Source organism: Enhydra lutris, unplaced genomic scaffold (assembly GCF_002288905.1).
Source record: "Enhydra lutris kenyoni isolate GAN:26980312 unplaced genomic scaffold, ASM228890v2 scaffoldscaffold62, whole genome shotgun sequence".
Lineage (NCBI taxonomy): Eukaryota > Metazoa > Chordata > Mammalia > Carnivora > Mustelidae > Enhydra > Enhydra lutris.
Window position 1 is genome coordinate 10,519,641 of NW_019154146.1, and position 14,391 is coordinate 10,534,031.

Sequence of the window (14,391 nt, forward strand, 5' to 3'; positions counted from 1 at the left end):
AGATGGGCCCGGGCACATGGGAGGGCCTGTGGGACTTAAGGACAAAAAAGTCCTCGATTAGGTCTTCCAAGAGTTTTGGTCGATTCCTACATTGCCAAGGGCTCACCCAGCGGCCTGGCGTCACTGGGCCCCAGGCTCCCGTGGTGCCTTTGTGGCCCCCACTCCAGAACACACAGGCGACCTGACGTGAGCGTGAGCAGGGAAGGGCCCAGGCTGTAGACTCACATTCTGGAGCCGGAGCGGCCTTGGAGACCGGTTTTCCTGGTGTTTGCAGGCCAGCCCGGCTCTGAGCCTCGCCTCAGTCCCCTTGGTTTTCGGTCCGGAGCTCTTCTCACCGCGCTCGGAGGTGCTGCAGTGAGAACCTTAGTTTTGTAGCCAACAAAAATGCACTCAGTGTCACCCTCTGTCATCGTCTGACCCCAAAGCCTGTCCTGTGACAGGGTCTCTGTTCACAAGTGACTCCTGGGAGCCTAGAACAGGGCTGGGCGCGCCGCGTGTGCTCGACGCCTCTCTGCTGAGTTGATGAATAAGGAGACATCTTAGCGGGTTATACGCTGTCACCAGAGACATTTCTCGGCATTTCTGAAAGCTCGCCTGACTAGGAGTTTCTCCGTGGGGCTGGCGGGGGCGGGGGGCAGAGGGCAGGGCCGTCGGGCGGCCGGCCTTCCGCTCTCCGAGAAAGAAGTGAAACACAGCCCAGCAAGAAGAAAACGGGTTGTTTGGGTTGTCACCCGTGGCTCATTTATAACACCTTCTCTGCTTCGCAGGTGAACAGATAATGGGAATTGGTCCCTGGGGTTTGACAGGAAATGAAAGATTTCCAACAGTTTTTAAATGGATGGATTTCAGGGCAAAGGCCAGATTCTTTCCATAAAAGAGGTAGTTAATAGCTCGCACTGTACCCTCCAACTGCTCACCCCCCCCCAAAGCCATTCTCTATTATAACTTTTCAAAAACAGTGAAACTAGTTTCTGAAGAGGCCACATTTGCCAATGAAAATGGATTCTCTGTCATTCTCAACCTCAAACAAAACACCGCGAATCGTTATTTCTGGGTACATGCCACCAGATAGCTCTTATGTGACAATAAAAAATTGCACTCAAATACCAACAGATTCCACTTTATAGCACCATTCCAAAATACTAAACTTTCTTTGCACCTTTATTTTTATCTTTTTTTTTTTTTTTTGTACACATTTAAAGTACGGGCATCCTGTAAATTTCTGAAAAGCCTCATAGGGGAAAAAAACCAGCTAATGTTTAGGACAAAGTAATGACTCAGTTTGTAGGCAGGTTGATCTCAGGCAGGCTGGACGCTCTTCGTGGGCTGCTGTGGTCTTGGTTCTGGGGTGACTGGAGAAAGGATGCTAAAGTCTTCCTGGATTATTCAGGAGGTTTCGTTGCACATCAGCATGTAAAAACTTGTGGCGCAACGCTCAGACTCTGGGTACTGATTACAACGCAAACCATGAAAACAACAGTCTTTTGTAATGATTTTACTTTTTCGAGTGACAAAGGAATCGGGGTGTTAGAGGACTTTCAGAGTCTGGGTATGCCTTTTATTCACGCTCTGGTTAAGAGAGCGGTTAGATTCCTATCGAGTTCCCTCGTACAAATCTTCGCATTTGAAGCTCGGAGCGCTAAAATCTGTTCTTAGCACGCAGATGTACTTAAAGTAGACTTATACGTGGGTTTTTAATTCAACATGTATTTGGCTGCATTGTTAAGTATGAAGACCACGGGACTAAGTAAGGTGAGGGCTGACAGAGGAGGACACTGCTCGCAGAAAAATCTGTTTCTCATGACACTAGAGTCACGTTTCACACGCTGGTCGCAGCTGTGTGCTCTTGTCTAACTCTTCCAGGTGCGACCCCTGGGGCAACGGGTCTGGCGAGCGGACTGGGGGTGTCTGAGTGTGCTGGGACTGGCAGGGTGGTGGAGAGGTAGCGTCAGAAGGGAGTCCGCTAACACCTTAATTCTGCAGCAGTTTCAAAGAAATGGAGTGTTACACGAGAACAGTCAAGGACCCAGGAAGAAAAAGTTCAAATTTGAAGTGACTGGTTTTAAAAAGCTACTGCGCACCAGGTAGGAAGAACACGAGAATATTAATATGCCCTGAAATAGAAATAATCACTTTGCACTATGTACACCACAAAAAATAGAACATCGTCTTTTTAACATTGCACAATATAAAGGTTATACACAGCGGAGTAAACTAAAGGCAAAATACCTCCGAGGCACGCAGAAAAGACATGGACGAGACTGAACCGAATCAAATCAAGATGGGGTTAGGAAAAGGCAGAGTGTACATCATCAGGCCAGCGAGCTCCTGGGCTTAGCCGCCGCCGCCCATACACACCGGACATTCTCACACCTCAGTGTCGTTAGGGTTGATTGCTTTAAACAAAGACTCAGTAGCTAAATGATCTGAGAAAATCAAAGTGTTGCTCCCCACTCTGAAGTAAGTCCCTAAAGGTCCCTCCAGACCTCGGGGTTTCAGGATGAGGACACTTAGTACACGGCTGGGCTTTCCCTTATTTCTTGGGAAGGAGTTGGTTACTGTGAAACCACTGTAAGGAAACTAGGACAGTATTCAAGAACACTCATCACAGTGCTTAACAAGATTTAATGTACATTTATTCTTAACATGTGGAACATATAAAGATTTTATACTGAATAAATGATATTCATTAAGCCAGAGGAAAAGGAGGAATTTACATCAAGTTTTTCTTTTTTTTTTTTTTAAACTACATTATCTTGAAATACAAATGTGGATTCTCGTCACTGAAAAATCTTTCAAGTTGTGTTTCTTCTTTTTTAGTTGTATTTGTTTCTTTTTTGTCTGTACTGGTAACCATAGTCTAAATCAATCCATATGCAACCATTTCCACACCTTGATTCATGAAGCAAATTGTGATCAGCTGCTCTCCCGAAATAGAGCATGACTTTATACATACAGAAACTTGTACATTACCCTCTTTTTTTGTTTTTTTTTGTTTTTTGTATTTTTTCTTTTTTTTTGGAGATATGGCCCTAATGAAAAAATATATAAAATAAAAATAAAAAATTATTTAAATCTACCATCACTTCGTAGTTACCACATCATGAAAAAGAAACTAAAAAATTTGTACTAAAAACAAAAACAAAAGCCAAAAAAACCAAAAAAAAACCAAAAAACAAAAAAAGAGAAAAGAAAAGAAAAAATGAGGGTATGTTTCATGTACAACTTCTATATACATCACAGCCCATAGGCAGTAAAAAAAAAATATTTAAAAAATGATTAAAGGAATTGTGAAGAACTGTCATGTGGAAGGTCAGACGACAGACAGCAGACATGACGGTAGTGGTGAGGAAGCAGTTTCCACTGATCGTTGTCAGGTATGTATTTTCATTCTTAACTTAAAAGAAAAAATTGTTTTTGCTCCTAGCCTAATGTAACCATTTTCCTGTGGAGAAACCAGTATCATTTCATAGTCTGACTACTGACTGACACACCTCCTTGAGCCCCTATCCCTACATCTCTAGAAGTTTCTATTGCACAGAGCTTTGGGCGATGGGATACAGTTTGTTTTTTCCATCATCTGAAGAATAACATGCCTAGGAAGTTGATAATTTTTCACCTTTTTGCTTCAGTGTGGTGAAATTTTCTCATCCTTAGCATCTTTTGCCACTTTTTTTTTTCATTAAAGTCAATTTGCTTCCCCCCAAAAAAAAGGAAAAAAAAAAAAAAAGAAAAAAATGCAAAAAAAAATAGAAAAAAAAAATAAAAAAAAAATTTTTGAAAAAACAAAAAGTAACCTTTGAATGCACTAGACAGCAACTTTGGTTAAAAAAAAAAAACAAACCAAAATAAAAAACCCCAAAAGGAGGTACTTATACACACAGACAGCAAATATTAATTTCATAACTGTTCGAATTAATTATTTCTTTAATTCCCAATTGGTAAATAGTGAATGGGGCAGAGGAGCAGAGCTTTTCTTTTCCTTCTTCCTACGCTGGATAAACAAGAACAGAAAACAGCCAGTTACACGGGAGCCTCCAGTCTTCACGCACACATGCTGCCTTCTCACGGGTGTCATAACTGCCCGATCTGAAACAGTACGTCACAGATGACAGACGCGACCAGAGAGTTCAGGACGGCGGATATCGAGATGTCCAGCAACCGGCCCTCGTGCAGGAGGAACTCCGAGCGGTTCTCGTCCACCCTGGCCATGGCCAGCAGAGCCTTGGCCGCCCTGCACATCATGTCCACGCTCGGTGGTTCTAGAGGCGGGGGCTGCATGTGCAGGAGGCTGTGCTGGCTCTGCTGGTACTGGGCCATGGTGACCCCGTCCTCTAGGAAGCTTATCAAGTTTCCAATGCTCCCTTTCTGCACAGCTATTGCCCGTGCCGCCAGCGCGTCCCCTTGGGCCAGGTTCGATAAGAGCGCCATGGACATCTCTCGACAGACTGGGTTTTTGCGATCTCCCACGTACCTAACTAACGTAGCATAGAATTTCTCCTGACGACTAAACGGAGGCGTGGCCAAGATCAGGTCCACGTTATTGTCCTGGATGCTGAGTTTGCAGAGGGTCTCCAGCACGAGTCTCTGAGGCGACAGGACAGAGTTGGGTCCCACCGTGGGAAAGGGGTCTTGTGCCTCTGCCGACGGGCAAACCATCCAGTGCAGCAAGCCATCCAAAATCGGCAAGCAGATGCTTTCTGTGTAAGCAGACAAGTCTAGCTGCCCGGAAATGTTGGCCAACGTGACCAACGTGTTATCCCTTAAGACCTCCAGGCAGTCCCACCACCACTCATCCTTGCTGCAGACCACCCCCTTGTCCTCGTCTTCCTCTTTCTCGTAGGTCTGCGGCGCTCGTTTTCTCTCCGGATGCTCGTGGTGAAGAAGGATCAGCTTCCCCAGGATCAGCACCAAGCCTGGATGTTTGGACATTTCGGCGTCGTTGCCAGGCACAAAAGACAAGCTACGGACAATATTCGACACACAGATACAGCGCTTGGCCAGAGAATCCTGCCAGTGCGCGATGGTGCAGAGAGGAGTCTCGTCTCGGCTCCGTGGCTCGTCCTCCAGCAGCTTGATGTTCCGGTGACTTTTGGCTTGGTGGATCCCGAAGGGGAACTTGCTGCTCTCGGTCTGGGTACCGGGGTGCGCGTCTTCCGGCAGCGCCCCTGGCCGAGCGGACAGGACGTCGTCGATGGTCGCGATGATGCTCTTCTCCTGCTGCTCGTCAGCCTCGCCCCTGCCTTCCTGCTCTCTCTTCCTGCCCGTGGAGCTCACGGGGGGCGGCGGACGCCGCCGAGGAGGGATTTCCATCTTGCTCTCAAAGTGAGTCTGGATGTGCTCGGTGGTGTCCCCCCCCGCCGAGCTGCCAGTGCAGAAGTCCGCTGTTGAACTCCTGCACGCGGCCCAGCTTGTCGGACCGGTCGACCACGAACAGGTTGTTCTTCTTGACTATCTTTATCGGCAGCTTGTCGAACTTACTCGCTTGCCTGGGCTTCTCCTTGGCATCTGCGGGGGCGCTGGGAGAGGCCAGAGCCACGCCGCTCTTCTCCTCCGTCTCTGTCTTCCCCCTGTCGTCCTCCTCGTCCTCCTCGTCGTCCTCCTCCTCATCGACACACTCGGCATCTTCCTCCTCTTTCCCAGAATCGTCGGCCCACGACTGGCTGTCGTCTCTCTTCACCGCATTGTGGTCAAGTGCTTTTTGGCTGGGGTCGCCCACCTCATATTCCATAAGAATCCCAAAAATGTCAATTAGGCATTTTCTAAAGTACTCTACTAAAAGTTCGAGAAATCCGGACAACTAGAGAGGGGGGACAAGAACAAGAACGGGTACAATGTCATAACCTCGGACAGGGTGGAGAAGGGCAGCAATCCTGAGAGCTACTGATACAGTTTTAGGGTGATTTTTCTCAAGTTTTGATTCCGTTTTGGTTAGGCCCAGAGAGAGAAACTACATCTCAGAGCCGGCTTCCTGACTTTTACGTTGTTAACTAAATCAACGTGCACCGTGTTTTCCCTTCCTGCTGACTTTCCTACTCCGTCAATATGGAAACTTCCCCGGTATTTTCTTCTTCTTAATATTATCAAGTTCTTTGCCTTTTGTCTTTTGTTCTGACTGAGACACACCGCACTCCATACGAGAAGAGCGGGAACGTGAACTTATAGACTCATTCACCCAAAGCGAGTCTGTTCTCCTCCATTATTGGTCTGCGACTGGCTTGCCTGGATTTTTACGGTTATTATTCTTAGGATTTTTTGGTTATTTTTGTCTCAGGTGCCATAGGTTACTCTAATTTACATTCCCCATATATCTTTGGGAGAAGATAATTTCAGCAATGTAGTAGCTCATAAACACAGAAAATTAAAAACAAATCAATTTAGCCCCTAATAAATGAATTAGAGTGTCTCATAGAATGCACTTTTACATTTCCGCTATTACAACTCCCGCTGAAAGACAAAAGCCACCTGAGAACCAGTTTCGTTTCCTTGCAAGTTTGTGTTGAGAACGCCGACACAGTCCATGATTAGCAACTGCCCAGCGCCCCTCCCCCAGTGCCCACGCCACCACACGTAGGGATGACGGAGGATAAGGAGGGACTGGAGGATTCTTTAACGATAGGTGTTTTGGAAATCAATCGTATTTTCATATCCTGCTATCGGTTTCCTGAAAGTGGGCGTGAATGACTATTAGGAAGTAAGGGGCCAATCAAGTAGGACCTTAAAGGACTTGCTTTTAGGGGATGAAGGCACAATTTTTCACGTGAAGATTTGGGTGTCTGTCCCCCGACTTAAAGTTAACTTTTATCCCCAGGGCAGGGGAAAGCGACAAGTTACTAAAGCGATTCTGGTATGAAAATGTGTGAGCAACACCCGTTCACTCTGCTCACATAAGGACGGAAGGCAGGCATTCTAGAAAAGGCACTACACGTTTTTTAGTATTTTCTGTTACAATGGGCTTCACACGATGTTTATAACCTTATTAATACACGTCCTATCAAGTGAAAAATTGCCTTTCAGGGCTATAATGAGGACTTAAATGTGAGAAGAAAGACAAAGTGGAAGCTTCTGGTCCGATTTCAGCAGAAGCAAGGTAATTAGATGTTTTGGCTTTTTTCACCCAAAGCGGAGAATTGTTCATACACAGCAGGGAGAATTACCTCTCTTCATTTTTGTTTCTAAATATTTCTTTAAAAGTTTGCAGCTCAATTGACTCTCGGGCATTTTCCCTAATGCTCTGCTCCCCTTCTCTCCTCTAGCAATTACGCGGGGGGCCACTTGAAGCCAACTGCCGAACAAAGGAGAGCGTGAAGCTTTATTACACAAGTAGGAGGCTTTCCAATGACTGCTCCAAAATAAGGTGGAGAGAGGCAGCAAGGAAGGAAACAGACCGAGAACCAAGTCTGGCCATGAGGTCACAGTATCTCAGCTGGATGATGGGGATATGGGGGGGTTCTTTAAACGGGTCTCTCTGCCTCTCTCTCCCGTGTACATTTTCTATACCATAACGTTTCTTTCTAACTAAAAGAAAGCTCAGGTGCCTGGGTGGCTCAGTGGGTTAAAGCCTCTGCCTTCAGATCGGGTCATGATCCCAGGGTCCTGGGATTGAGCCCCACATCGGGCTCTCTGCTCAGTGGGGATCCTGCTTCCCTTCCTCTCTCTCTGTCTGCCTCTCTGCCTACTTGGGATCTCTGTCAAATAAATAAATAAAATCTTTAAAAAAGAAAAGAGGAAGAAAGCAGTTCGTTCTCCCTGGAAAGGAGGCTATTTCCCATCCCCAGCTCCCGCATACCCAACACTGTCCTCGGGCCCGGCTCGATGTTGTATTTCGGTTACCTCCACCGGTTGCTGACATTCCTTCTCAACAGCAACTTATTTTACTATCTGTTCTACACCGCCCCCCCCCACACAGGCACGCACGCACACATGCACACTGGGACAGTTTTCTAGTGAGAAACAGAAGGATGTGTGTATTTATACTGGAGCCTGAAACGAGTTATTACTCCTGACTAAATCTCAGACAGCTCTACGTCCGTAACAACTACAAGGGCGGCCATGCCCGACGGATGTGATCACCCCTGACATTCGCTCCCGCGCTGTGCACGCCTCAACGTTCCTCTGCTCCCTGGGCCCCTGGCAGGTCGGGTGCCGGCTTACCTGGGAGAGACTGAAGGTAGCGACAGTGCTGTCATCATATAGGAGAATGTTAATAGTGTCCAGAGCCCAAGTACTTTCAGCCAGAAGACCTGACTTAAGGGACATCATCACACGCCAGGCCTCAGGAGTAACTAAAACGGGGGAAAGAATGAGGTATAATTAATATCAGGTCTGTGCAGGAAAGGAAGGAAAATAACAGAAGAATAAGAAAAAAGTCGAGTGTTGCGTTAAATACGGATTTCAAACAAATGTCCCGAGGCATGGCTAAACATGATTGTTTCCAGATTTTAAATGGAGGGGACGGCTTCCTAAGACACTTCCTGCTGTTTAAGATTCCTTGGCTTTGTTGGTTAAACAGGAGCCAAAAGCGCTTCTCGAGGTGGTGATGCTGAGCACCACGGCCCTTTCTCAGCCCTGACTGGTTTCCTTTAGCCCCTAAGAGACTCGGTGATGACGCAGCGAAGTGTTAGTAACTGAGTCAACCCAAAAAACGGCGTTTGTCTTCTTTTGTCCGATCGATTCACAACTGTCTCCGGGCGGCATCCTTGGAAGGCTGGCAAATATGCAGAAAACAGGCAAAATTCAACTCACAAACAGAGCATTCTGGGATAGACAGTCTTGGTATTCCCTTGCTGTCCCCTTCTCTCTGAGCTCCTGCCCTCAGAACATGCTGTTGACAATTATTAGCACGTGGAAGGTTCAGATTTTTCAACAGCTTGGTCTGAGCCAGGGGATGGGAAACAGAAGGGCTGTACTCTTCTCTTCCCCCTTCCCATTACTGAAGAAGACACAAGGATGAGATCAAACATTTGCAAGATTTGCCATAAGATGTGGCTAGAAGAGGCCCATTATATGTCTGAGATTTCTGTCTCAGCAAACTGGCAGAAGCACCTGGTGGGAGCAGACCCGGGCAATCAGAACTCACCAGAACAACAGCCCACACCGGACACCAGCAGCAGTCGCACGTGCTGGAGGGGACTGTGGGTGTCCACCTCTACTGTAATTTCATCTACTTCCCATATTTTCTAAGAGGCATACTATACTTTTATAATAGAAAAAGCAAACTTTCTTTTTTAAAATAAGGAACAGGGGCGCCTGGGTGGCTCAGTGGGTTAAGCCTCTGCCTTTGGCTCAGGTCATGATCCCAGGGTCCTGGGATCGAGCCCCACATTGGGTTCTCTGCTCCACAGGAAGCCTGCTTCCTCCTCTCTCTCTACCTGTGACCTCTGCCTGTCAAATAAATAAATAAAACCTCAAAATTAAAAAATAAATAAATAAATAAATAAAATAAAATAAGGAACATAAATTTCCCCAGGCTGAGGACAAACACTGATCTAACATGTGCAAAGAAATTTTATAAAAATTTAAATAGGTTTATTTATTTAAACATATGCACACACATAAACACACAAACACACGTGCATATTTTTCCATATATATTTCTGCATATAAACGGTGCTCAGTGTCTGTATCTCCTCACCTCCAGCACCCCTCTCTGCAAGTCCTTACTTCCTTCCCCCTCTCTGCCTGTGTAGGTCCTTAATTCCAAGGGTTGAAAAGAAACCTTTAATATCTTTGATATCCTACTCACTGTAGTAAATGATTTCAAGTCAAGTGATTTTGAGGCTTTTTGAAAAAAATTGTTTTTTATATATATAACCATGGTCTATAATTTCCCTTGCTACATTACAAGTACTTCAAAAAGAATGCAAAAAAACTGCGTGTACTCCTAGATACCCCAGATCTGGGGTTAGTATTCAGAACATCCCAGAGAGAATGTGCAAACAACATCAGCATCCAACCAAAATCGTTCCTTGGCCCGTATCTACCCCCGCTACAGGGCTTATGTTAAGTCTACACATCACATTGTATCAAATTCTGCGTATCATACTAATATTTATCCACATATGATACGCAGGCTTCGACTTCTTCCCAGGGAAGCCCACTGTCTGGGGTTCCCTGAATTACAGAGGGGCTCGCCTTCAAGTCTTCTCAGGCCACCTGAGCATGTCATTAGCCTCTCAGCCTCCGCGGAGGCTCACTGCAGAGGCCAAGTGACTGGTTAAGGCCCAGTCTGTCGGCTCAGCATGTGGCACTGAACACAGACACCGAGGACCCCTGGTCTCGCCTGGAGCTCTACTTTCTCACGAGTAACAACGCCCACGTGTAAAAATACCCGTTTAGTTCACGCTCCTCTCCGGCCCTGTTTCTTCGCTCAGATCAGGGCTCTGCAGACACAGGTCCTGACAGCCTGTGGGCCCGAGACGTTCATCCCCGGGAGATGGACAGGAGCTGCATCTGAACTACGACTACGGTTCTAGATCACAACTGGGCTCTGTTTCAGGACAAGGCCCGAGGTGCTTACCGATATCTTTTGAGGTAATCTTTCGCCTTTGTTTCAAGACTGGCTGTGATGCCTCGACGGAGCCAGGGGGAAAGGTGATCTCCCTTCGGATGGGGGGCGGCTGGGGGGGCGGCCCCGTGACCTGGGCCGTGGGGACGGTGGGCAGGACCTTCTGCATCTTCAGAGAGGGCAGAAAGGGAGACTTGCTGGGGGACATGCGGCTCTCCAGGGAGCGCTGGAAGGAGGCGGGGCTGGGGGCTCTGGAGACGTGGTTTGGCAGTGACGGCGGCGTCTGGTAGGATGACTGAGGCGGGCGCGTGATGGGCTGCATGGAGGCGGGAGAGGACATGTAAGGCTGACGTTGGCTGACGTGAGAAGGCCACTGGCTCTCGTGGTTGATCCTTTGATCAGGTACCATCATATCATCCGTGCGGTTCATGCCTGGGTAGGGCGGCGCCTGGCCGGGGCCGCCGGGGCCCTGCCGGCTCTGGTAGGGGTAAGGCAGGTCGTTGCGCGTCGCCCACATGCTCTGCTGCGGCCCCTCGCTGGAGGACGACTGCATCGGGCCGCCCATCATCTGAGGCGGGATGGCGTGCGGCTGCATCTGCGCCGGGCCCTGCATCCGCTCCCTGTTGTAGGGGTACGGATACTGGCCCTGCATGGGCCTCCTGTCCGGGCCCGAGTAGGAGCCCCCGTACTGGTTGTACAGCTCCTGCTGCTGGCTGCCGTACTGCATGTTGTACACGTCTCCCTCGTGCCGCTTGGCTGGAGGCCCGTACATGCCGTCCATATGGCGTTTGTAATTCTGAAATTCGCACCAAGACAAATCATACTGATGTGCTTTTACAGGTATAATCACACACGTAAATTAGGCAAAACAGTTATTACCTGGCAGGATGCTCATTTCAAAATGAATAGGGGCAGCTCCCAAAACAACTGGGACTAACCATCTAGGCCCCCACTCGGGATTATAAGGGCCGTGGCACGTACTCCGAAGAGGGTTCCCGAAGTTTGCCCGTACTTTGGTATTTTCTTGGGGAAAGAAAGGCTTCCTCTCTCTTTTTCCTGGTAGCCCCTGCCTTGGTATTTCCTAGGGCTGCGGTACAGTGGGGCACAGGCTCTGGTGATCCCTGCATGGGCAATGCCGGCCGGGGGCCCGCAGCTACACAAAGACGGCCTCAGTAGGTCAGAAGAGAACTCGCACTGGCATGGACTGGGCTCCCCGAGGGCCAGCCTGCATGGTTCCTGGAGTCAAGAGATTCCTTAGGCCTACCTTTCTGGAAGTGTCTCCACACAGCATCCAGCTCCTCAGACTGGACCTGCTGTCCTGACACCCTACGGTCCCTGGCCCCCACCTCAACTTCCAACAAAAGCCCCGCCGGCCCCAGCCTCTGACGGCAGGGCCCGCGTCGCCTGTGTACTAGGCTCCCCCTGGGGACCCCCCGGGTACCAGCACTCGATCCGAGTGGGATCCTCCTGACGGGAGAAAGATGCTGATGTGGTAATTAGTGCTCTTTTACCTTCCTCGGAAATTGCTTAAGGTCAGCTGGTTTAGTAACAGAATTTACTGTATGTACATGTTCCAGTCAAATTGAATGTTTAAAACCTCCTCTATGCTACCAGAGGTCTTACACCAGAAAAGTTGTTTAGAAATAGCAAATTCTTGGGGCGCCCGGGTGGCTCAGTCGGCTGAGTGTCTGACTCTTTGGTTGCAGCTCAGGTCATGATCTCGGGGTTGTGGGACTGAGCCCTTCATCAGGCTCCACACTCAGAGGGCAGTCTGCTTCCTCCCTCTCCCTCTCTCTCTGCCCCTCCCCCTGCTCGCACGTGCACGCGTGCGCTCTCTCTCTCTCTCTCAAATAAATAAAACCTTAAAAAAAAAAAAAAAAAGAAAATAGCAAATTTCTGTGTCTGAACAGTCCCAGCACGACATGCAATTCTCTGCATCAGTAATGACAACTGTAAGATTATCTTATACAACTCAAGATCTATGGCCGTGTGTAAACCAGCATCAACCATCCTTGGTGGGCAAAATATGTGGTCGTTAGTATCTCATTTTGTAAAAAACTGATTAACTTTTATTCTTGGTATTTAATATTTTAAGTTGTTTTTATCTGTACATTGTCTGTAAAACATGAACAAATTTCTGTTCTAAAAAAAGGCATTTGATAGACAATACACATGAAAGAACATGCTATATTCGTTATATATGATATTCGTTACTCAGACTGGTTAGTCTTGACAAGGCTGAATGTCCTTTACTTCCTACAACACGTTACATTTCTTCCAGGATACCATACATCCAGAGCTTTTTAAAATTTGCTGACTTCAAAATCCTAATACTATTTTCTAGCATAAACAAGGAGATCCTGATGCTACTCCTTTTTCTTATCCTCCCTGAAACTCTTCAGAAGTAACACAAGTTTGGGTTTTAAACCGAAAGCACGGAGATGTGTGTCCACTCGCCAACTCACCGGCTGCTGTGGGTACAGGCCGGGCTGGTGTCCTCCATATGGCGGCTGTCCTGAGGGAGGGCCTTGGCCTGGGTACTGCTGCCCATAAGGTTCATGCCTAGAATGAGGCATTCAAAGAACACTTCATTGTCAAAGGACCTCGGGCTAAGAGAGAAACCAACAGCTCGTTTCTGGAAATCCTGCACCCTTCCTGGTTTTGTCTTTCCTTCACTGCACACACCTTCCAACAGAGGCACGTTGAGCAAAAACAGCATGTTAACTTTTAGGTGCAGGGATGGCAACACCCATCTTGGGAATGCTGCCAGTCTCCTGGTTAGTCGGTGTGTGAGGAGCCCCGGCCGGAGAGGCCGCACCCCGGGCCTTTGAGGAAAGTCCCTGCCCACCCGCCGACGCGCCTGGGCCGCGAGCGTCATGAGGCACTGCGAGGGCAGGGATTAATGAGAGCCAGAGACAAGACAAACAATCTCAGAATGAAACAGGAATTGCGGGAGTACCAGAACACAGACCTATCATCGTGGAAAATGTCTTTACTTATTTCTCATTATGAATACAAAATGTCCAATATTTTTAAAGCATACTCCACATTTAATCCAAATGATATTGAGTTAGCTAATAATTGTTAAAATACAGCTACTCAAAATTTTAAAGCCCTGTGACCCTAAAAGGCCACAGGAAAGAGTAACAGAGAGGACTTATAAGAGTGACAGGGCTGATTTAAATGGGCTCCTAGATTAAATCTGAAAATGGGAATAAATAACATTTATTTTCCAACTCCCATTACACTGAGAAATTATGAATACCATAAAAACAGTATGTGTGACAGAGCAGTAGATGTGAGGTTTAAAGGGATAAACTGGCTTAGTTAGTATACTGACTGGATCCTATAAGAGAGAGCGTACTAGCACTAAATATATTCCACTTGTATACTGACTGGATCCTGTAAGACAGAGGGTACTGGCACTGAGTATGTTCCTACAGTGGTCAAGGGATGAGAATAAGAAAGAAAACGAATGGATTTTAAGACCATCACAGGCAAAACAGATATAGAGGAAGTGTGTGCTAAGGGCATTAATAGCTAGAAGGAAGCTTAATTAGGAGGAAAGAAATATAACCAACACAGATAAAATTTAAGCTGAACAAGTAACACTTTTCAGAAAACGTAACAAGGTAAACCCTAATGCGGCAGAGCCAAAATGACTTAAACTAGTTCTAGAAGGTCTTTTAGGAGAAACAGAACAGGGCACTTCCCAGGGCTCCTTTAAGAATGTATGTTCCAGGTTAAGTGTTCTTCCCATCTCGTCAGCTGGGGAAAAAAAAAAAAAAAAAAAAAAAAAAAAGCTTCTCTTGGATCCTCAAAAACAAATCTAAATAAAATCCCCAATCTGGTAGACTAAACCTGATGGGTAACTGATTCATGCG

General features: G+C 47.2%; 1 protein-coding gene across 1 annotated transcript in view; it reads right to left on the minus strand.

Moving 5' to 3' along the window:
- Positions 1 to 1,480: 1,480 nt before the first annotated feature.
- LOC111158721 (AT-rich interaction domain 1B) overlaps positions 1,481 to 14,391 on the minus strand; it is a 441,226-nt gene continuing 428,315 nt past the window's right edge. Inside the window, 5 exon segments of the mRNA XM_022520948.1 lie at positions 1,481 to 5,358; positions 5,360 to 5,800; positions 8,155 to 8,285; positions 10,520 to 11,303; positions 12,973 to 13,069. Coding sequence (XP_022376656.1) covers positions 4,075 to 5,358; positions 5,360 to 5,800; positions 8,155 to 8,285; positions 10,520 to 11,303; positions 12,973 to 13,069 — 2,737 coding nt within the window. The 3' untranslated portion in view covers positions 1,481 to 4,074.